This window comes from Phoxinus phoxinus (genome assembly GCF_949152265.1).
Source record: "Phoxinus phoxinus genome assembly, chromosome: 1".
Taxonomy (NCBI): domain Eukaryota; kingdom Metazoa; phylum Chordata; class Actinopteri; order Cypriniformes; family Leuciscidae; genus Phoxinus; species Phoxinus phoxinus.
This window is the reverse complement of record NC_136876.1, coordinates 4,271,787-4,295,800: the sequence shown is the minus strand read 5'-3', so window position 1 is coordinate 4,295,800 and position 24,014 is coordinate 4,271,787. Positions and strand designations below refer to the sequence as shown.

Here is a 24,014-nt window from a genome sequence, read left to right as displayed (position 1 = left end):
TAAACACTCTTCTTCCAGCGATGGCTGCACACTTCAAGACTCTGAAGGTAGATAGACAGGTAAGCACTCTTCTTCCAGCGATGGCTGCACACTTCAAGACTCTGAAGGTAGATAGACAGGTAAGCACTCTTCTTCCAGCGATGGCTGCACACTTCAAGACTCTGAAGGTAGATAGACAGGTAAGCACTCTTCTTCCAGCGATAGCTGCACACTTCGGGGCTCAGAAGGTAAGTAGACAGGTAAGCACTCTTCTTCCAGCGATGGCTGCACACTTCAAGACTGAAGGTAGATAGACAGGTAAGCACTCTTCTTCCAGCGATAGCTGCACACTTCGGGGCTCAGAAGGTAAGTAGACAGGTAAGCACTCTTCTTCCAGCGATGGCTGCACACTTCAGGGCTCAGAAGGTAAGTAGACAGGTAAGCACTCTTCTTCCAGCGATGGCTGCACACTTCAAGACTGAAGGTAGATAGACAGGTAAGCACTCTTCTTCCAGCGATGGCTGCACACTTCAAGACTCTGAAGGTAGATAGACAGGTAAGCACTCTTCTTCCAGCGATGGCTGCACACTTCAGGGCTCAGAAGGTAGATAGACAGGTAAGCACTCTTCTTCCAGCGATGGCTGCACACTTCAGGGCTCAGAAGGTAAGTAGACAGGTAAGCACTCTTCTTCCAGCGATGGCTGCACACTTCAGGGCTCAGAAGGTAAGTAGACAGGTAAGCACTCTTCTTCCAGCGATGGCTGCACACTTCAGGGCTCAGAAGGTAAGTAGACAGGTAAGCACTCTTCTTCCAGCGATGGCTGCACACTTCAAGACTCTGAGGGTAAGTAGACAGGTAAGCACTCTTCTTCCAGCGATGGCTGCACACTTCAGGGCTCAGAAGGTAAGTAGACAGGTAAGCACTCTTCTTCCAGCGATAGCTGCACACTTCAAGACTGAAGGTAGATAGACAGGTAAGCACTCTTCTTCCAGCGATGGCTGCACACTTCAGGGCTCAGAAGGTAAGTAGTCAGGTAAGCACTCTTCTTCCAGCGATGGCTGCACACTTCAAGACTCTGAAGGTAGATAGACAGGTAAGCACTCTTCTTCCAGCGATGGTTGCACACTTCGGGGCTCAGAAGGTAAGTAGACAGGTAAGCACTCTTCTTCCAGCGATGGCTGCACACTTCAGGGCTCAGAAGGAAAGTAGACAGGTAAGCACTCTTCTTCCAGCGATGGCTGCACACTTCAAGACTCTGAGGGTAAGTAGACAGGTAAGCACTCTTCTTCCAGCGATGGCTGCACACTTCAGGGCTCAGAAGGTAAGTAGACAGGTAAGCACTCTTCTTCCAGCGATGGCTGCACACTTCAGGGCTCAGAAGGTAAGTAGACAGGTAAGCACTCTTCTTCCAGCGATGGCTGCACACTTCAAGACTGAAGGTAGATAGACAGGTAAGCACTCTTCTTCCAGCGATAGCTGCACACTTCGGGGCTCAGAAGGTAAGTAGACAGGTAAGCACTCTTCTTCCAGCGATGGCTGCACACTTCAAGACTCTGAAGGTAGATAGACAGGTAAGCACTCTTCTTCCAGCGATGGCTGCACACTTCAAGACTCTGAAGGTAGATAGTCCGGTGGGCACTCTTCTTCCAGCGATAGCTGCACACTTCGGGGCTCAGAAGGTAAGTAGACAGGTAAGCACTCTTCTTCCAGCGATGGCTGCACACTTCAAGACTGAAGGTAGATAGACAGGTAAGCACTCTTCTTCCAGCGATAGCTGGACACTTCGGGGCTCAGAAGGTAAGTAGACAGGTAAGCACTCTTCTTCCAGCGATGGCTGCACACTTCAGGGCTCAGAAGGTAAGTAGACAGGTAAGCACTCTTCTTCCAGCGATGGCTGCACACTTCAAGACTGAAGGTAGATAGACAGGTAAGCACTCCTCTTCCAGCGATGGCTGCACACTTCAAGACTCTGAAGGTAGATAGACAGGTAAGCACTCTTCTTCCAGCGATGGCTGCACACTTCAGGGCTCAGAAGGTAAGTAGACAGGTAAGCACTCTTCTTCCAGCGATGGCTGCACACTTCAGGGCTCAGAAGGTAAGTAGACAGGTAAGCACTCTTCTTCCAGCGATGTCTGCACACTTCAAGACTGAAGGTAGATAGACAGGTAAGCACTCTTCTTCCAGCGATGGCTGCACACTTCAAGACTCTGAAGGTAGATAGACAGGTAAGCACTCTTCTTCCAGCGATGGCTGCACACTTCAGGGCTCAGAAGGTAAGTAGACAGGTAAGCACTCTTCTTCCAGCGATGGCTGCACACTTCAGGGCTCAGAAGGTAAGTAGACAGGTAAGCACTCTTCTTCCAGCGATGGCTGCACACTTCAGGGCTCAGAAGGTAAGTAGACAGGTAAGCACTCTTCTTCCAGCGATGGCTGCACACTTCAAGACTCTGAGGGTAAGTAGACAGGTAAGCACTCTTCTTCCAGCGATGGCTGCACACTTCAGGGCTCAGAAGGTAAGTAGACAGGTAAGCACTCTTCTTCCAGCGATAGCTGCACACTTCAAGACTGAAGGTAGATAGACAGGTAAGCACTCTTCTTCCAGCGATGGCTGCACACTTCAGGGCTCAGAAGGTAAGTAGACAGGTAAGCACTCTTCTTCCAGCGATGGCTGCACACTTCAAGACTCTGAAGGTAGATAGACAGGTAAGCACTCTTCTTCCAGCGATGGCTGCACACTTCGGGGCTCAGAAGGTAAGTAGACAGGTAAGCACTCTTCTTCCAGCGATGGCTGCACACTTCAGGGCTCAGAAGGTAAGTAGACAGGTAAGCACTCTTCTTCCAGCGATGGGTGCACACTTCAAGACTCTGAGGGTAAGTAGACAGGTAAGCACTCTTCTTCCAGCGATGGCTGCACACTTCAGGGCTCAGAAGGTAAGTAGACAGGTAAGCACTCTTCTTCCAGCGATGGCTGCACACTTCAGGGCTCAGAAGGTAAGTAGACAGGTAAGCACTCTTCTTCCAGCGATGGCTGCACACTTCAAGACTGAAGGTAGATAGACAGGTAAGCACTCTTCTTCCAGCGATAGCTGCACACTTCGGGGCTCAGAAGGTAAGTAGACAGGTAAGCACTCTTCTTCCAGCGATGGCTGCACACTTCAAGACTCTGAAGGTAGATAGACAGGTAAGCACTCTTCTTCCAGCGATGGCTGCACACTTCAAGACTCTGAAGGTAGATAGTCCGGTGGGCACTCTTCTTCCAGCGATAGCTGCACACTTCAAGACTCTGAAGGTAGATAGTCAGGTGAGCACTCTTCTTTCAGCGATAGCGGCACACTACAGGACTCAGGCAGTAAGTAAGCGGTGAAACCCCTGTTCCAGCGATAGCTGCACACTTCAGGCCTCAACCAGTAGGTAACCGGTAAAACTCCTCTTCCAGTGATAGCTACACATTCGGTGCTCAGTAGTTACACATTCGTCAATCACCTTTTCCACAGTCTCCTAGGAATCCCAAGCAGAGAGAGGGAATTTGAATGGGAATTCCACCAGCCAGATAATCTTCACTGTTCAGACAGTCAATTCACGATGAATGCAAGGCATTACTTCACCAGATCTGTCGTAACACTCTGGGTTTCAATGAAGAGAGGTTTAATGGTTTTTTTTCCCAAAGGTGTATAAAGGCTGAAGCTGCTTCCCAGCAAAGCACACCACACTCGTGTCCACTTCAAATCCACCACAATGAATCAATGTATATAGTTTGAGTAAAGGCACTGCAATTCACTCACACAAATAAGGCTGATCGGCGGCTTCACTCCATTAAACACACTCCAGGGGGGAATATTCAATCCTCTGTCTCTCTTCAGTACACTCTGAAACATATGACTTCTTCAACGGTAAAGTTCACATTCACATTCTCTTCTTCACGCTTTTCAATTGATTGCAGATAGAAAATATTCACTTAACTTTCTCGTGTTCTGTTCACAGTGTCGAACCAGCCGATAGCTTGATCCCGCAAGCCTCCATAGATCACTCCCAACTAGTTTCCCCGTGACAAGCCAACGTCCGACTCTCTCCACCCGCTGCGGTCCTGAGAACGATAACTGTGCCCTATCCCCGTCCTGATTTCAACACGAACTCAAACTCCTTCTTCTTCCTTGACTGCCCCCTCTTCTCCCTCAATGTCCTTTTTATCCTCAGCTTAACAAAAAGAAAGCTCGCGGGGACGCTGCTTTTCGCTCTCCCGCACCTGCAGTGCATTAGCGCTAATCAGGTCTGACAATATTTTCGGTAACACCCGGAACCGGAGTGGGGCTGTCGCACGCAATTGCTTCCCTCCAGGAACTCGGCACTCGGGAGAAGGTTCCGCTCACCGAGCGTCTTTGTCACCCGTGACTAGGGGTGGGTATCGAGTATCGATTGGAACCGGGACTAACTTTTCGATTTTCCCGGAATCGTTCAAAAGTTAAAATTTCGATTCCTAGTTTCGATATTCACAGTCCACCGACCGGAAGAAGAAACCGCTGAACACCAACGAAGAAGAAGCGTCCACCGGAAGTGTTGGCATAACCGCGCGAGTCAAACATGAATAGCGTGCGTCGGCGGTCCAAAGTGTGGCTTCACTTTTCAAAAAATAACGCAATCTCGGCTAAATGTAATATTTGTGACAAGAATGTTTCGTGCATCGGAGGGTGCACGTCGAACATGATAAAGCACCTCCGATTCCATGGAGTACAAATAAATGTGTGCCCCGTCTTTGACGCGCTGCGCCGACCGTCCTCCGCGGCCTCTTCCTCTGGCTCTAACCCCCAGCCTGGCACCGCAGTGACTGCACTGCAGTCCGAATCCGGTAAGTAAAACAATACATATACAATAAATAATATGCCTTGCGCCAACATTGAGGCAGCTAACAAATTAGCCCACGTATTTTTTCATAGACAATTTACGACCTGAGATTGCAAACGTTAGCCATGACTCCACGACTCCGCGATGTGCTGAGCCTACTCCGTTCACCATAGGGGGAAGATGGGGGAAGATGTCGGTGCAACAAAAAGAAGAGTGCCACAGAAAGGTCACTGCACACATCGTGAAAAAGCTGCATCCCTTTTCAGAGGTGGAATCACCAACATTTAGGTTAGTTAAGCAATAACGATCGAGCTAAGCTAATTGATACTGAACTACGGTGCGTTTCCCAAAAGCATAATTGCTAGGCAATGGGAAATAGCATTGCAACCAACAAAATTGCTAACTTAGTTAGCAACTATCGTTTTGGGAAACTCTCCCCTAAACAGTAACAGCAACATTACATGTTTGTTTATGTTTGCAGGGACATGGTGAAAACTCTAAACCCCAAATACACACCACCTTCCAGGGATTACCTGTCAAACACATTAATCCCATCGTGGTACAAGGTTGAGAAGGCTAATGTTATTACAGAGCTCAGTGAAGTCAGCGCTGTTGCACTCACATGTGATGGCTGGAGTAGCATCACACAGGACCACTACCTCACCATCACAGCACACTACATAGCAGAGGGCAAAATGCAGCAAAAAGTGCTAAAAACAAAGGCTGTGTACAAAGCACAGACCGGTTGTGTTGTTGCAGAGAAAATTAGTGATGTTTTGTCAGAGTTTGGCATATCTGATAAAATTGTAGCAGTCACTGTAGATAATGCTGCCAACATGGATGTGGCTATTAAGCACATGCGATTTGTGAAACTGTGCTGTTTCGCCCACACACTTAATTTAGCAGCACAAAGTCTATACTCCCTAAATTCAGTGAGTTAGTGGGTGGCCAAGGTCCGAACCATTGTTGTGTGGATGAAGAGGTGCTCAATGGCCAAGGTGGTTCTCGCAGAGAAGCAACAACTTCTACGTAAGACACACAAAGTTCACTTTATTTAACTGTTGTGCATTGACACGTAATGACTTTATATTAGGGATGCATAATGATTAATCGCAATTAATCGTTTGCAGAATAAAAGTTTTTGTTTACATCATATATGTTTGTGTACTGTGTATAATAATTATGTATATATAAATATACAAACATGCATGTATACATTTTAAGAAAAAATCTATTTATATATTAAAGGTATAGCGGAGGATCTTTCCTAATTTTAGAAAAGACCCGCCCTCTCCAATTTTTTTTAAAATGCACATATCGCAACACTCTATTTGCTCCCGAGAGGGAACGCCTACTAGCAGTGATTTTAAATGGATTTCTCCAAATAGCATGACAAACTTTACCTGTCTAGTAGAATCTTCGCGACTGCGGCATCAGTGGGAAGTCAAACCTATGCTTTTAGCGCACGCCAGCGTGTGAACGGCCTTTCGTAAACATATCACCAGAATGATTGACACTTAGGTGGACCAATAGTATAGGCTACCCACCCGGAAAAAGAAAATCCTCCGCTATACCTTTAAGTATTTATAATTATATATAATATAAATTATATTTAAATGTATAAAATGTATATAAACGTGAATATTTTTAAAATATATACATGCATGTGTGTGTATTTATAAATGCATAATTATTTTACACAGTACACACACATATATGATGTAAACAAAAACTTTTTTTCTGCAAACGATTAATTGCGATTAATCATTATGCATCCCTACTTTATATGTTTGATTTTTCTTATTATTATTTATCAGCACTGCAGAATCCAATTTTACAAAAGTATTGTTTGTCTCCTAGGATGAAAAGCATCTGTTATATGATTTAAAATTGATGTTCTTGTTTTTGTCAGAGCTGCCCCGACACTCACTCATACTTGATGTGTGAACACGATGGAACTCTCTGTATCTAATGCTGGAGAGATTCACAGAGCAGTACCCTGCAATTCAAGCAGCCAGCTTGGATCAACGGCTGAGAAAAAATATGGATAGGGACAGGTAGAGATAGATAGACAGACAGAATTCGTATTTTGTGTGTACTGGTATTTTTTGTCTAAACTTGTAAGACAAGTTTAGACAAAAAATACCAGTACACACAAAATATGAATTCAAAGAACAGTATTAGAGAGTGAATGTGCTAATGTAGGGAATGCATATGTTAGGTGTTTTGTTAAGAAAAAAAGAATATATCTATCTCCAATCTATGTGTTCTTAATTACCGGTATTTTACAGACTTGCTCGGCTAACTGAGGAGGATTTTAGGAAAGCTGAAGACTTCCTCAACTTGATGAAGGTGTTCTACACCTCAACACTCTGCGTGTCCTCCGAAAAGAGTCCCACATGCGGACAGATTCTGCCCATCCTCAAAAAGCTTGAAGCACACTTGGCTGTAAAAGAGGGAGACACCGTCTTTGTGTCAAACCTTAAAAAACAGGTTTGGGCAAATCTATCCAAGCGCTACCAGGTAAGTGACTGAGGCAGGGCACCTGGAAAGAAATTGTTCTAGAATAGAAATATCCTGTGGCTTGTTGAAACATTTAAAGAACATGTGTTTAGCAGAATGATGAGATCAGGAACTTTCTCCAAGTGGCCACTGCGTTGGATCCACGCTTTAAACATAAATTGGATGATGACACCATCTGGGACCAGATCCAGAGAAATCTGATTGAACAGGTGAAATGCCCAACTGTCCTTTTAAGCTATTAAAATCTAAGATCTAAATGCTAATTAAGTTCTTTGTAGTCAACAGAGGAAGACGGTGGAGCTGATGGGGACACCATGCAGTCTGAGAATGAGGATGAGCAGGAGAGTGTAAGTGTACGATATAGCTGATATTATATAGGTTTTCAATTTAAATAATGATCATGCTTTTAATGGAGGTTTCCCTTTTTTTGTGATAAATAATACTCATGATGAACCTTTTGTTTTGTTTTTTAGCAACAGCCTCCCTGCAAACTGCCCAGGAAGACTCCACTGGAGGAGTTGTTCGCTGAGGAAGAGGCACAGAACATAGTGTCACAGCAGAGCTCCACGTCCATCAAGAAACGAGTGGAGAGAGAGCTGCAGATATACCAGCAAGTTCCACCGGTCCTTATGTCTGAGGACCCTGCTGCATGGTGGTGGAACCAACAAAATACTTATCCTTTGCTGTCAAATCTCGCTTTCTCGTATTTATGCGTTCAAGCTTCTTCTGCACCCAGCGAACGTGTTTTCTCCACAGCAGGAGATACTATCTGTTCAGAACGTTCACGCATCCTGCCTGAGAAGGCAGATATGATAATTTTCCTTAAAGGGTAACTAAACCCCTGGTCAGAGCCTGACTCCACCCACTGGCAATATTTGAAAAATGCTGGAAAAGTGGGCAGAGCCCAACGGACGAACCGAGGGCGGGGCTGAGCGCGTGATTGACAGACCCGCAGTGACTGACAGCTGCTGTCAGACTCGCTAAGATGGAGAGTGACTGGAGAGACGCAAGTAGCTTTGCAACAGAGCGGTCATTTGAAGTCGAGGACTTTTCTCCCCCACCTTCCCCTGAAGTGGAGGAATTGTCTGTGGACACAGAGCTAAAACCATATCAATTCGAGCCGCGAGCTCAAACTGCGGTGTCGCATCGCATTAACTCCCGCATCGCGATCGGCATCCGACGATGCTAGCGAAGCAGCCGCGCAAGAGAGAAAGGGGCCAGTATCTGAGTGGATTATTATTACTATTGACCTCCGTTAAGCATATTTTGCCGCTATGTGAAAAAAAATATCCAGCAAAACGCGCCGGCGGTTGTGGAGTCCATGCAGGAAGAGCAGCGTTTGGCACACAAGTGCATGTAAACACTGGCGCCTCATTTCCAAGTCTGGTGGAAAGTTATGCAGTCCAGCAGTGCTGTGGCAACCGGCAACACTACACCTATACCAGCCTAACCACTGTACTAAACACAAACAAAACTAATGCTAAAAATCTACACTATTCTAACTGATGCAATACTATGCTACTAACTAACTATGCTTCTAACAACACTAACAACTATGCTAAATAACTACCTAGGCTACACAAAATAATCTAAATAACTATATAAATGCTATGCTAACTAGATGCTAAAATACGCTATCCTGATCGTTTTCAATACTCATAATTCCAATTTCCAACTCCTGACTCGCTACAGTGGTTTTGACGGAAGCAGATGCTTTTATACCAGGGGCTGCCAGGGGCGTGGCAGAGTAGCGTCACAGAGTACCCTAAGTCAGAGAGTACCCCTACTTCAGGAGATTCCGTTTAACCTGAAGAGGGCAGCACTCAGACGTTTTTACACCATATATTTGAAAATTAAAACACTTTATAATCAAATGTTAAAAAAAGTACTCGAATCAATGAACAGCATTTATGAAGCTCCATTCTTACAGATCATTAACTAAAAAAAGTTGGTTTAGTGTTTAGCAGTGTTGGGGGAAATGCATTACAAGTAACTCGAGTTACGTAATCAGATTACTTTTTCAAGTAACTAGTAAAGTAACGCATTACTTTTAAAATTTACGACAAAATATCTGAGTTACTTTTTCAAATAAGTAACGCAAGTTACTTTGTTTTCCCATTTATTGACTGACAGCTCTCCTGTCCTCATGTTGAGACAAATCAAAGTGTGTGTGTGTGTGAATATGCTTATTGTAGTTCTAGAGTAAATGTGAGCATTTACTCATCTCACTTGCACACACCAAAAAATATTCAATATTCCTCAAAATGAATAAAATCAGTGAAATGCAGAATCAGAATACTATGCAAACCTCCAATAACTAAATATGCTAAATAAAACATACATTTTTATGCATTTAATCTCACTTTATTGACCAATGTACTTGCTTCTGACCTTCGATTAAAGTTTATTTTGATTCAGTTAAATAAGCAAAAATGACTATAGATGGATAGAAAGGTTTGCTTATTTGCTTTCCTCTACTGTACACACTTCCTTCAGTCTGAGGATTATTATTTCACTTTTGGTGTGAAAGGGTCTTTACATTTGCCCAAAAATATAACTTTTGTGTTATAAAAAAACAAGCCCAGCCCAGGTGGGAAAAAAAGTAACGCAAAAGTAACGTATCACATTACTTTTCTAAAAAAGTAACTAAGTAATGCAATTAGTTACTTTTTAAGGGAGTAACGCAATATTGTAATGCATTACTTTTAAAAGTAACTTTCCCCAACACTGGTGTTTAGTTACCCTTTAACAAGAACTGTTTTTGATTTTATACAGTACCTGCTGCTAATCTGGACTGGTTTTTACAAGTTTGTTAGTTTCTTATTGTTCATTTGCTATTCTGCACCAGGTTAGCCCATCAGTGGGAGCACGGTAACATGTACCTGCAGCATCACGCTCATGTGTAAATGTGTTTTCAAAAATAAAGCTCTCTTGAGGAAAGTGTACCCCTGTGAAAATATATTCATAATTTATCATATTTATATTCAAGTTCATAGATTTGATATTTATATTGTAGTTGAGAACAGCCCTGTGAGAAATTCATAGTAAAGTTCATAGAATTAAAATTGATGGAGAAGGTCAGAGTATTTCCTTCAGAAAGACCGTTGGTTAGCAAGGTTAGCTAAACTTTTTTGACCCTGCCTCTTAAAAGAATCGGAATCGAGAATCGTTAGGAACCGGAATCGAAACAAGGAAGCGGAAGCGGAATCGGAATCGTTCAAATTCAAACGATACCCAACCCTACCCGTGACATAATTATTAATTGAAATATGTTCTTTTTGTCTACTGTAATTTATTATAAGGCAAACAAATCAAACAAACTGTGGTGGAAGTTTTATGATATTCATTGATCTTTAGTAAAATATAGATGATTCAAAGAATGTCACATGTGTGTCTCTCACTTGTAGTGAGAGAAGATGATGTGTATGTACCTGGGGAGGCAGAAGGGAGAGGCACTCCAGAGAACAGACGAACAAGGACCTCTGACCTAGATGTCAGAAGGCCATTTGGTGAAGGGGGGGCTTAGTGACGAATCTAAACTAGTGTTATGGCTTCCTTGTCTATGGAAAACCACTGGATGGAAAACTACTGTGGGAGGAAGGCTCTGCGGAGAAGGCCTTGAAACTTATAGATAAAAGGTGGTTCAGTCTGTCTGGGGGGGGGGGGGGGGGGGGGGGTGTCACTCTTCTGCACAGGGTAACAACTGTGTATTAGACTGCTCCTATTCTTGCAAGAATAAATACTTTTAATTTATAATTTGACTCTGAGTCTCCCTTACGCAGTGATGTTTGTTTGAATAATTTTTTTTGCCACAACACAAACCTATGTATTAAATAGGTTAAATCTATACTGGACCCACTCCAGTTTGCCTACCAGCCTCGACTGAGAGTAGAGGATGCCATCATCTTCCTGCTCAATCGCATCTACGCCCACCTGGACAAGCCGGATAGCACTGTGGGGGTCATGTTTTTTGACTTCTCCAGTGCTTTCAACACCATTCGGCCGGCCTTGCTGGGTGAGAAGCTGACAGCAATGCAGGTGGATGCCCCCCTGACTGGTAGACCACAGTATGTGTCACGGGGTGACAAATAATCCCTGGAACTAATTCCACGAGAGAAGTGTTCCCGCCGGGGCACTTTCAGTGTAACACTGTCCCCGGGCCGGTGTGTGTGTCTGTTGTCATGACAACTAAACGGCAGATTGGCAACAGGTGTGGGGACTTCACTCTGAGTGCCTGATTGAAGCCACGCCAGCATTTTGAGAGAATAAAACACAAGTGGAAGAGAAGGCTGGGTGTGTTGTTTTTCTCCTCCGTTGATCGGGAGTGTTCTCTCTCCGTGTGGGCTTGCTGTTTCTTTGTCTTCCCCCGTCGATCTGGTGTGGTTCTCTCCCGTTGGGAAATGTTTGTAGAGTGTTGCAGCTGAAGGATCATCGTGAAAGAAGAGGAGTGTCGCTTGTGGGATCCGAGGGCAGTTTTGAAGAGTGGAATTCGTCGTCTGGACTGGGAAAGAGTGAGATGAGTGATTGACAAATTGAATCTCATAAACGCATGTTTTCTACACTAAATTGGATACTGGTTTGAAGTGCTTGGATCACGTTGTATACATCGCACTGAGTGAAATATACTGATTCCTTGTCGATCTCTAGCCTCCCCCTCGGCCATTGAAACCAGCGAAGTGAAGCCGCTTGTAGTGGTGAGGAAATTATTCACCGCATCTGTCCCAACTCTGACTATCATCGGCTCTTCGGATCGAGACCTCTGGGTGAGTGTTGGCCTTACTTTGCACTTGAAGAGTGGATTTGTAGTGCTGAAATTGACGTTTCCCATCACGTTGCATGTTTGGAGTTGGACTGCCGTGTGTGTGTGGAAGATTTATCTTTTAATCGCCGTGCACTCCCCAAGTGTCATGCTGGTCTACCGTTCATCATAAGAGCTTAGCAAGATCGATTGCAGTCACCTGTTGGATGTCAGAAGGAAAAGCCCCCGTGCGCACACTACACGTGAGAACTGTTTTTCCTCTGCTTGAAGTTTATGCTGTCTGTCCCAGTGAGAACCCTGCTCAGCTTGTGACTTTGTCTCCTGCCACCCATGTGAGAGCTGTGCACCTCTATTTGAAGTGTTGATTCCGTCTGTTCCAGCGAATGTCGCTCAGCTTGTGACTTTGTCCCCTGCCACACACGTGAGAACTGTTTACCTCTGTTTGAAGTTTATGCTGCCTGTCCCAGTGAGAGCCCGGCTCAGCTTATGACTCTGTCTCCTGCCACCAACGTGGGAGCTGTTCACCTCTATTTGAAGTGTTGACTCCGTCTGTTCCAGTGAACGCCCGCTCAGCTTGTGACTTTGTCCCCTGCACACACGTGAGAACTGCTTACCTCTGTTTGAAGTTTATGCTGCCTGTCCCAGTGAGAGCCCGGCTCAGCTTATGACTCTGTCTCCTGCCACCCTTGTGAGAGCTGTTCACCTCTATTCGAAGTGTTGATTCCGTCTGTTCCAGCGAACGTCGCTCAGCTTGTGACTTTGTCCCCTGCAACACACGTGAGACTGTTTACCTCTGCTTGAAGTCTGTGCGCTGTCTGCCCCAGTGAAAGCCCTGCTCAGCTTATGACTCTGTCTCCTGCCACCAACGTGGGAGCTGTTCACCTCTATTTGAAGTGTTGACTCCGTCTGTTCCAGTGAACGCCCGCTCAGCTTGTGACTTTGTCCCCTGCAACACATGTGAGAACTGTTTACCTCTGCTTGAAGTTTGAATGCTGTCTGTCCCAGTGAAAGCCCTGTTCAGCTATTGACTCTGTCTCCTGCCACCCATGTGAGAGCTATTCACCTCTATTCTGAAGCGTTGATTCTGTCTGGGCCAGCCAAAGCCCCGCTCCGCTTGCGACTTGAGTCTGCTGTAGCCCTGAAGCCCACCTGTATGGTGCGAAGTGCCCGCCTTTTACAACTCCTGTAAGCCTGACTCATTTACTTACCTGCGATACCCACCCGTGCAGTACCTACCACTGCGAGTTGGCACCAGCGCCAGAAGGAAGTGAGCCTGACCCCCCACTTGCCTTGGATTCCTGGGAAGAGGAAGGAAGAGGAATTTTAGATTAGGATTTTCAAATTGTTTTATATTTAATAAAGCCTGTCATTCTTTTTATTCCTGTCTCCTGCCTCCTCCTTTGACACGCTCCTCAGGGTGATCCTGGTCTAGGGGTGGGTGCAGTCTGGCTTGGCCCACCTCGACCTGTGACATAATTTGGCGTAGTCGGCAGGATTCACCTTGAGTTGAGCGATCAGAGGTTGAGATGGCGGAGGGAGAAGAGCCTGGGGCTCGGCAACCTGTCATGCCGATTTTCATGGGTGCCCCATGGGCCTCGAGGTACGGAGGCCCGGGGTCCGAAGTAAGTCTGTCCCTGTGGAAGACCCAGGTGGAATACCTGGCGGGGCTTCAAGGCCTGAGTGCTCTGCAGAAGGTCCAGTTCGTTTTGAACTCTCTGGAGGGGGAGGCGAGAAGAGAAGTTCAGGCAGCACCAGAAGCCAACCGTGTGACGGTCCAGGCTATTTTTGATTTCCTTACGGGGCAGTATGGAGATACCACTCCGGTAGCCGCTCTGAGGACGAAGTTTTTCAATTCTCGCCAGGGTCCCCGGCAATCTGTTCGAGCATTCGCCTTGCAACTGCGGGAGCAGTTTTCCAGACTCACGGGAAGGCAGGACCATGGCCTGGGGGAAGGAGAGGTGTTGCTGCGAGATCAATTCCTGTTGGGGCTGCGAGAGGGTCCCGTACGTCAGAGCCTGCGGGTGCAGCTTCGGAGAGGACCAGACATGACTTTCGAAGAGCTGAGGCAAGAAGCCCTGGCTCTTGAGCGCGACCAGGCGGAGCATGTGGAAACCCCCAGCTGTTTGGCTACCAATGTCGTTGAATCCCCCTTGGCCACCATGGCACCCGATTGGAAGCAGGTCCTCCGGGAAGAACTGAAGCGAGATGTTCAGGAACAAATGTCCGAGTTGTCCAAGTCTGTCATGGAAGAGCTTCGTCGAGAGCGCCTGCAGCCACCTTTTCACTCTCGGGAACGGGCTTACTCCGACGGGAATCGCCCTTCTGAACGTCGTCCTCCCCGGTCAGTGGGCTCCCGATTCCAGTGGGATGAACATGGGCGGCCCATTTGTAATGGCTGTGGAGAGTCGGGGCATTACTTTCGCCAATGCTCTGCCCGACGGGCATCACAAGGGGGTTTTTAGAGTCTCCGGCCACTGTGGGTCAAGTGGTCGGGACCCCCGTATTAGACCCCTCTTCTTCCACGTCCCCCCAGAGTCGCCTGATAGGCCGCTGCCCAGTGGTGGTGGCCCAAGTTAATGGTCAGGAGATACATTGTCTCTTGGACACAGGTTCCCAAGTGACCTTATTCACCGAAAGTTTGGCCCATGAGCTGTTTGGCACCAACGGTAGATCGCCTGTGGAGGCCCCCTGGTTGACGCTGCGTGGGGCAAATGGACTGGACATACCGTACGTAGGATACCTTGTGACCGATTTGAAGATCCATGGAGTTGTAGTGCCTCAGAAGGGGGTGGTAGTTGTCCGAGACCCGTGTCTAGGGTCCCATCGTGCCCTGATTGGGATGAATGTCATCTCGGATTGCTGGGAAGAGCTATTCCGAAGTAGACCGGCACGAGCAGCTGTAACCCCAGTCGGACAGGAGTGGGACCGTATCAGGGCCGATTGCCGCCGGATATGTCTGGCCGAACAACAGCATGACCAGGAAAGCACGGGGAGAGTGGCCTGTCGCTACGCCCTGTCCATTCCAGCTCGAAGTGAGGCTGTAGTCTGGGCCAGGCTGCCCCCTCGACGTTACCATCCGCAAGAGTGGGTGATGGTGGAGCCCCACGAAGAGGGTCCCAAAGTGGAGATAGCTCGAGGACTGGCAACTGTTCAGGGAGGCCGAGTCTCAGTAAGAGTGAGGAACACGAACCCTTTCCCTATCCACCTGTATCATCACCAATGTTTGGCCCGGGTGACCTCAGTAAGACCGCAGCAGGTTCGTGAGCAGGACGAAGTTAACTTTAAGCGGGTGAGTCCTACAGTGGTCGAAGTGGCTTTAGCGCGGGCCGGTCCAGGAGTGGAGGAGGTAGAAGGAGGATTGCCTGCTCACTTAAAGGGAGAGTCTTTACGGGGTGACGGACTGGAGGAAGAACAAGTGGGACAACTGCAAGAGTTCTTGAGGGGATGGCAACATCTGTTCTCTACTCACGAGGAGGACTATGGCCGCACTGACGTGGTAAAGCACCAGATTCCAACTGGGGATGCTGCACCAAGCCGAGAGCGCTACCGACCTGTACCACCGACCTTGTACACCGAGGTCCGCACCCTGTTGCGAGGAATGCTTGACCGAGGGATTATTCGTGAGAGCAGCAGCCCTTGGGCCGCACCGATAGTGTTGGTCCGCAAGAAGACGGGTTCCTGGAGGTTTTGTGTGGATTACCGCCGGTTGAACCTGGTGACCAAGAAGGATGCTTTCCCGTTGCCGCGGGTTGAAGATTCTCTTACGAGCCTCACTCAAGCTGCCTGGTACTCTACCCTCGACTTGGCCAGCGGTTATTGGCAGGTGCAGATGGACGAGCGTGATCGGGAGAAGACGGCATTTACCACCCCTTTCGGTCTCTATGAGTGGGACCGGATGCCGTTCGGCCTCTGCAACGCTCCAGCCACGTTCCAGCGGCTGATGCAGCGTTGTTTGGGCAGCCAAGTGATGGATACCACCCTCGTCTACCTTGACGACATCATCACTTACTCCCCCGATTTCAAGTCCCACCTGGAGCATCTTGGGCAAGTCTTCCGCTCCCTAGAGCGCTATGGACTGAAGTTACAGCCCGACAAGTGCCAGCTCTTCCGTAAAGAGGTCAAGTTTCTGGGGCACGTGGTCAGTGCGGCAGGGATCTCCGTTGACCAAGAAAAAGTGAGGGCGGTGCAGGAGTGGACAGCTCCCCAGACGGTGCGCCAAGTTCGGTCATTCCTGGGCTTCGTGGGTTACTATAGGCGTTTCATTAAGGACTTCTCCAAAATCGCCAAACCCATTAACCAGCTGTTGGGAGGCACGGGTCGAGCACGGGGTAGAGGGTCCCCTTCCATCCAATGGGACCCAGCCTGTGAAGCCGCTTTCCAGCAGCTCAAGCAGGAACTCTTACAGGCCCCGATATTGGCCTATGCCGACTTTACTCAGCCATTCATCCTGTACACCGATGCAAGCCAACTAGGGTTGGGAGCCGTCTTGGCGCAGAAACAACACGGAGAGGAGAAAGTAATAGCCTATGCAAGCCGAAGTTTACACCCCGCAGAGAAAAATGACTCGAATTACAGCTCCTTTAAACTCGAGCTACTGGCCATGAAGTGGGCGTTGGGCGAAAAATTTAAAGATTACTTGTGGGGAGCCAAGGTACGGGTTGTCACGGACAATAACCCGCTGGTGCATCTACAAACGGCCAAACTAGGGGCAGTGGAGCAACGCTGGGTGGCGCAACTGGCCAACTTTGACTATCAGATCCAGTACCGGCCAGGGAGAGAGCACACCAACGCCGATGTGTTATCCAGGTTACCGGGTGAAGGATCGGCAGGCCATACACCGGCCCCAGGACTGGGATCCGACGAGGGATTAATGGTGGGAGTTGTAGAGGCCCCAGGGCAGACGCCTGAGGACCCCCCTCCGTGTTGGGGGTGGGACCCACAACGCTGGAGACTGTGGCAGGGCGAAGATGGAGATGTGTTGCAGGTACGGACATGGTTGGAGCAGAAGACCTGGCCCGAGGGGGCGGAACGTCGAACTCAGACCCGAAGTGTGCGAGGCCTGCTGGGACAGAGGGAAAGGCTCTATTTGAGGGATGGGGTGCTCTGTAGGACTCTTCAGGACCCAGGCCGAGGAGAGGAGGTCTGTCAGATCGTGGTCCCCGAAGGTCGATGGCAGGCTTTACTGGAGGCGTACCATGCTAGGATGGGACATCAAGGGCAGGAGAGGACATTGGCTTTGTTGAGACGACATTTCTACTGGCCTGGGATGGAGGGTACCACCAGGACTTACCTTCAGAGATGCCCACGTTGCACCTTGTTCAAGTCCAGGAAGGAGAAACGGGCACCGCTGGTCCCGATTCAGGCCAGGGCACCTCTGCACATGGTGGAAATGGACTTCCTCACTCTGGGACGGCCGGCGGACCAGATCCAGAATATTCTCGTTGTCACCGATCTGTTCACTAAGTATGCTTGGGCCATCCCCACTGTGGACCAAACTGCCCTTACCACTGCTAACGCTCTCTGGAAGTACGTGATCCAGCCATTCGGATGCCCTGAAATCCTCCATTCAGACCAAGGGGCCAACTTCGAGTCGAAAGTGATTCACGAATTATGCCAACTGTACGGATGTAAGAAGACCCATACGACCCCTTATCATCCTCAAGGGAACGGGGGGTGTGAACGATTCAATCAAACCTTGCTGGGCTTGTTGGGAACCTTGGAGGAAGAGCAGCAGGGCCACTGGGCTGATCGGCTCCCAGCAGTGATACAGGCGTACAACAACAGCATACACAGTACCACCGGTTATGCCCCTACCTACCTGATGTTCGGCCGACATGTGAGGCTTCCAATGGATATGCTTATGGGAACCACTGGGGGAGAAGAGGGAAGTAGTCTGTCCGACTGGGTAGCGAACCACCACCGACGCCTTCAGTCCGCATACGAGCAAGTCGCTGGCCGGATTAATCAGGCGGCGTTAAAGAGCAAGAGACTGTACGATAGGACGGCCCGAGAAGCCCCGCTACTGCCCGGGGAGAGGGTGCTGCTACGGGATAATCGTCGACAAGGGAAGGGAAAATTGAGCAACCGATGGGAGGCCCAGCCATATGTCGTTCAGCGACAACCCCATCCGGACCAACCTGTATATGCCTTACGGCCCGAAGGGAAGACGGGCCCCGAACGGGTGTTACACCGTAACCTGATCCGCCCTTGCCCGAATTACCCAAAGCCAGTGGTAGAGAACCCACCGGCCGAGACGACTTGGACGCCCCCGCTGGTAGGATGGGCAGTGATCCCGAGGGGCCTAGGCCTAGGACCACGACCTGAAGCACCCATCTCCCCACCACGACCTGAAGCACCCATCTCCCCACCACGACGTTCTCAGCGAGAGAATCGGGGTCAGCCTCCAGCCAGGTATGGAGACTGGGTGACTGGAGACCGTTCTCGGGACTAGAACGGTTTGGCAGGGGGGTATGTCACGGGGTGACAAATAATCCCTGGAACTAATTCCACGAGAGAAGTGTTCCCGCCGGGGCACTTTCAGTGTAACACTGTCCCCGGGCCGGTGTGTGTGTCTGTTGTCATGACAACTAAACGGCAGATTGGCAACAGGTGTGGGGACTTCACTCTGAGTGCCTGATTGAAGCCACGCCAGCATTTTGAGAGAATAAAACACAAGTGGAAGAGAAGGCTGGGTGTGTTGTTTTTCTCCTCCGTTGATCGGGAGTGTTCTCTCTCCGTGTGGGCTTGCTGTTTCTTTGTCTTCCCCCGTCGATCTGGTGTGGTTCTCTCCCGTTGGGAAATGTTTGTAGAGTGTTGCAGCTGAAGGATCATCGTGAAAGAAGAGGAGTGTCGCTTGTGGGATCCGAGGGCAGTTTTGAAGAGTGGAATTCGTCGTCTGGACTGGGAAAGAGTGAGATGAGTGATTGACAAATTGAATCTCATAAACGCATGTTTTCTACACTAAATTGGATACTGGTTTGAAGTGCTTGGATCACGTTGTATACATCGCACTGAGTGAAATATACTGATTCCTTGTCGATCTCTAGCCTCCCCCTCGGCCATTGAAACCAGCGAAGTGAAGCCGCTTGTAGTGGTGAGGAAATTATTCACCGCATCTGTCCCAACTCTGACTATCATCGGCTCTTCGGATCGAGACCTCTGGGTGAGTGTTGGCCTTACTTTGCACTTGAAGAGTGGATTTGTAGTGCTGAAATTGACGTTTCCCATCACGTTGCATGTTTGGAGTTGGACTGCCGTGTGTGTGTGGAAGATTTATCTTTTAATCGCCGTGCACTCCCCAAGTGTCATGCTGGTCTACCGTTCATCATAAGAGCTTAGCAAGATCGATTGCAGTCACCTGTTGGATGTCAGAAGGAAAAGCCCCCGTGCGCACACTACACGTGAGAACTGTTTTTCCTCTGCTTGAAGTTTATGCTGTCTGTCCCAGTGAGAACCCTGCTCAGCTTGTGACTTTGTCTCCTGCCACCCATGTGAGAGCTGTGCACCTCTATTTGAAGTGTTGATTCCGTCTGTTCCAGCGAATGTCGCTCAGCTTGTGACTTTGTCCCCTGCCACACACGTGAGAACTGTTTACCTCTGTTTGAAGTTTATGCTGCCTGTCCCAGTGAGAGCCCGGCTCAGCTTATGACTCTGTCTCCTGCCACCAACGTGGGAGCTGTTCACCTCTATTTAAAGTGTTGACTCCGTCTGTTCCAGTGAACGCCCGCTCAGCTTGTGACTTTGTCCCCTGCACACACGTGAGAACTGCTTACCTCTGTTTGAAGTTTATGCTGCCTGTCCCAGTGAGAGCCCGGCTCAGCTTATGACTCTGTCTCCTGCCACCCTTGTGAGAGCTGTTCACCTCTATTTGAAGTGTTGACTCCGTCTGTTCCAGCGAACGTCGCTCAGCTTGTGACTTTGTCCCCTGCAACACACGTGAGACTGTTTACCTCTGCTTGAAGTCTGTGCGCTGTCTGCCCCAGTGAAAGCCCTGCTCAGCTTATGACTCTGTCTCCTGCCACCAACGTGGGAGCTGTTCACCTCTATTTGAAGTGTTGACTCCGTCTGTTCCAGTGAACGCCCGCTCAGCTTGTGACTTTGTCCCCTGCAACACATGTGAGAACTGTTTACCTCTGCTTGAAGTTTGAATGCTGTCTGTCCCAGTGAAAGCCCTGTTCAGCTATTGACTCTGTCTCCTGCCACCCATGTGAGAGCTATTCACCTCTATTCTGAAGCGTTGATTCTGTCTGGGCCAGCCAAAGCCCCGCTCCGCTTGCGACTTGAGTCTGCTGTAGCCCTGAAGCCCACCTGTATGGTGCGAAGTGCCCGCCTTTTACAACTCCTGTAAGCCTGACTCATTTACTTACCTGCGATACCCACCCGTGCAGTACCTACCACTGCGAGTTGGCACCAGCGCCAGAAGGAAGTGAGCCTGACCCCCCACTTGCCTTGGATTCCTGGGAAGAGGAAGGAAGAGGAATTTTAGATTAGGATTTTCAAATTGTTTTATATTTAATAAAGCCTGTCATTCTTTTTATTCCTGTCTCCTGCCTCCTCCTTTGACACGCTCCTCAGGGTGATCCTGGTCTAGGGGTGGGTGCAGTCTGGCTTGGCCCACCTCGACCTGTGACATATGTACGCCTTCAACACTGTGTATCAGACATCATGATCAGCAATACCGGGGCCCCGCAAGGGACTGTACTCTCTCCCTTCCTCTTCACAATTTACACCACCGACTTTAACTATCACACAGAATCCTGCCATCTTCAGAAGTTTTCTGACGATTCTGTTGTGGTTGGATGTATCAGTAAGGGTGACGAGACTGAGTATAGAGCTGTGGTGAGGTTACATGGTGTGATCAGAACCATCTACAGCTCAACGTGACAAAGACCAAAGAACTTGTTGTGGATCTAAGGAGAACAAATATACCAGTGACCCCTGTTTCAATCCGGGGGGTCCCTGTCGAAATTGTGGAGGATTAAAAATACCTGGGAGTGCACATAGACAATAAGATGAACTGGGCCAAGATCACTCAAGCACTTTACAAGAAGGGCCAAAGCCGTCTCTATTTTTTGAGGAGGCTAAGGTCCTTTAACATTGACAGGACGATGTTGCGGATGTTTTTGAATCGGTGGTAGCTAGTGCTATTCTATATGCGGTCGCATGCTGGGGTAGCAGACTGAGGGTGGCAGATGCAAATAAACTGAATAAATTGATCCGTAAAGCCGGTAATGTGGTGGGGGTTGAGCTTGACTCCTTATCGGTGGTGTCAGAGAGGAGGATGCTGTCCAAACTGAATGTCATCTTGGATAATGTCTCCCATCCACTCTATGATCTGCTACTCAAACACAGGAGCACTTTCAGTGCAAGACTCATTCTCCCAAAATGCACCACAGAGCGCCACAGGAAGTCATTTCTGCCAGTGGCCATTAAGCTTTGTAATTCTTCCCTCTGAGTGTCTGACACAGGAACCATTAGTTAGTTTTTAAATTGTTAATATTTTGGTTGCCGTGCAACATTATTTGTTTAATCTGACCTGTTTTAAAATTAATGTGTAATATTTTCGTTGTTATTTATTCCCTTGTTCACTGGAACATTAGATTTAATGAATATGTTCATTATAACATATCCAAATAATGTAAATGCTTTTATAATATTTATTGTTGTTTATTATACATGTGGGCAATTGTGCAATTGTGACAAAGAATTTCCCCTTGGGGATTAATAAAGTATTACTGAACTGAACTGAACTGAACTGGACTGATTATGTCCACTGGTAGTCAATTGATGATGAAGTGTCTTTACCTTTGCATTCAAATTAAACAACTATCTGTAACTTGGAACAGCTTTGTGTTAAAATGCAGTCATATGCTTTTGTTTTATTCTCTAAGGAAGATTGATGCTGGTCGGGAATGTGTCATCAAAGGACTCTGCATTTACCTAAATGAAGATCCTGATGATCTTGTCCAGGAGTATGTGGTGAGTGTATAGTGAAGTAATAGTATAACATTGTTAGGCCCAGATTAGACAGTACTGTACTTTTTGTTGAAGCCTACTTTAAAAAAAATAAAGAGCAATTCATAGTTTTCAGTCATGTGACATGCACGGTGACCTGGAGGGCAAAACAACAGATCAACATAGCGGCTCACAAAACGACCGCCCAAAACGACTGCTGTTAATTGAAATTTCACATCTGAAAAAACATCTACATAAAAATAAATGAATGGGCAGAGAGAACTACAGAAGTTGAATAGTAGAAGATACTTTTTAATCTAAATGTAAAAATGTTAACTACAAATGTTTTATCTGCTTAAACAAAACAATACTACCGGTAGTTAGCTTGCCCTTTAACTTAAAATAATGTAAATAAAAATAGGCCGTCTATCCCATGAAATTATTTTGCCAGGGTAGCAAACAAAATCTTAAATATAAGTAAAAAGAAAAAAAATGGATCACAAAAGCCCTGGCACATTTCAACTGTAGCCATTTTTATACACTTTCACACCTACCAAACAGACTAAATTTGGTCAGACAAAAAGAGCCAACTAACCGAATGTATCAAAACATGACCCTTCATTCAGGTGTGAAAGCCGCCTTTAAGAGTATAGTTTGGGTACTGGTCATCTGGAATTCTGTATCAGTACCCAAGCAGTAAATTTTAAGGTACTTAACTGTCTCTGTAATAACAAATGTACTGTAATTTCAGATAATCAAAACATTAGTGTGTCTGCTGTTTCTTTATGCAAAAAGTAATGTTGGAAGTAATTTTGGTGTAGTTTAAAAGATGCTCTATGTCCTAATGAGGTCTGAGTTTAAATAATTGTGTCCTTTTCACCAGGAAATGTCTGAGACCCATTTCTTCAGTGCCATCGAGATGACGACAGTGGGGATCTATGTTGTGAAAGAAACTGCCAACAGCGAACCCTGTGACGTCGGAATAGTCATTGAGGGTGTGGTGGCACTTCGTGATCTTGAAAATGTAGCCCTTGCGTCTGCAATGTTGTTTGGACTCTTTTATGCCTTAAACATGCAGTACCCTACAAAGCTCCGCTACACTTTTGAGGTAATTCAAAAGACAATCATGGAGACGGATGCAGGTGAACTGTCAGGAAAAGCTCAAAGCTTGAAAACTAAGCTCCACCAGTGAAGAGACCTCATTGTTCTTGAGTGATATCTTCCAGTGATCCAGTGAAGTCCATGATATTTTTCTTTTACAGTTGTGATTACTTCACAGTACAAGGAACATTTGCATTTTACCTTTCCATGTGTTAATGTTTTGAAACATAATACATACCTGTAGTTCAAAAAACATATCTTCCCATTGCACATTTGGAGTGAATTGTTTTATAAATGCAGTTTGCAGTTACAATTTATAATCCTTGAGTGAGTGGTGTTGCAGCCTGGTTTTGTTATCACCAATCCAGTGATATTCAAGTGCAGTACACCCCAGGATGCAGTGTTGCAGCCTGGTTTTGAAACCACCAGGTCCATGTTTTACAGTCTTGATAACTGTACAGTACACCAGGCACATTAGGATTTTAACATTCCATTGTTTTGCTCTGTTAATATAGCATTGTTCCAAAACCTTAAGCTTCCTACAGTACATGTTAAGGTGTTTTCTTTTCTTTTTTTATAGATGCATATGCATTTTGAAAAAGCTCTGCCATTTTTTAGCCAAACTAAGCTAACACACTGATGGTAAAGAAGCACATTATTCTTACATTGAATAGACCATTTGTTCTTAGATACAATATGCAGTACACACCAAGTTTTACAGTTAATATGTTAATATCTTACATTGTTAACAAATATTGACATCCCCATTGTACATTATGGTGAACTTTTAATTTAGGAAAACATTGTTTTCTAGCCATACCTGTGCAGTATATTCATTTGTTGAATAAAATGTCAGAA

At 47.1% G+C, this 24,014-nt stretch overlaps 3 protein-coding genes across 3 annotated transcripts; all 3 read left to right on the top strand.

Annotated features, from left to right (window-relative positions):
* Window positions 1–4,678: 4,678 nt before the first annotated feature.
* LOC307003241 (E3 SUMO-protein ligase ZBED1-like) lies at window positions 4,679–5,760 on the top strand (the record flags this gene model as incomplete). Its single annotated transcript, XM_079621446.1, has 3 exons — window positions 4,679–4,823; window positions 4,912–5,107; window positions 5,301–5,760. 3 exons carry the CDS (start codon window positions 4,679–4,681, stop codon window positions 5,758–5,760), a joined length of 801 nt encoding a protein of 266 aa, XP_079477572.1.
* A 929-nt stretch (window positions 5,761–6,689) lies between these two features.
* LOC307003233 (uncharacterized protein) lies at window positions 6,690–10,248 on the top strand (the record flags this gene model as incomplete). Its single annotated transcript, XM_079621431.1, has 6 exons — window positions 6,690–6,876; window positions 7,111–7,342; window positions 7,438–7,551; window positions 7,621–7,689; window positions 7,816–7,994; window positions 10,191–10,248. Exons 1-6 carry the CDS (start codon window positions 6,791–6,793, stop codon window positions 10,246–10,248), a joined length of 738 nt encoding a protein of 245 aa, XP_079477557.1. The 5' UTR covers window positions 6,690–6,790.
* Window positions 10,249–11,016: 768 nt separating this feature from the next.
* On the top strand, window positions 11,017–24,014 carry LOC306997000 (uncharacterized protein). The gene is made up of 3 exons (XM_079609985.1): window positions 11,017–11,409; window positions 21,992–22,079; window positions 22,939–24,014. Exons 1-3 carry the CDS (start codon window positions 11,306–11,308, stop codon window positions 23,245–23,247), a joined length of 501 nt encoding a protein of 166 aa, XP_079466111.1. The 5' UTR covers window positions 11,017–11,305; the 3' UTR covers window positions 23,248–24,014.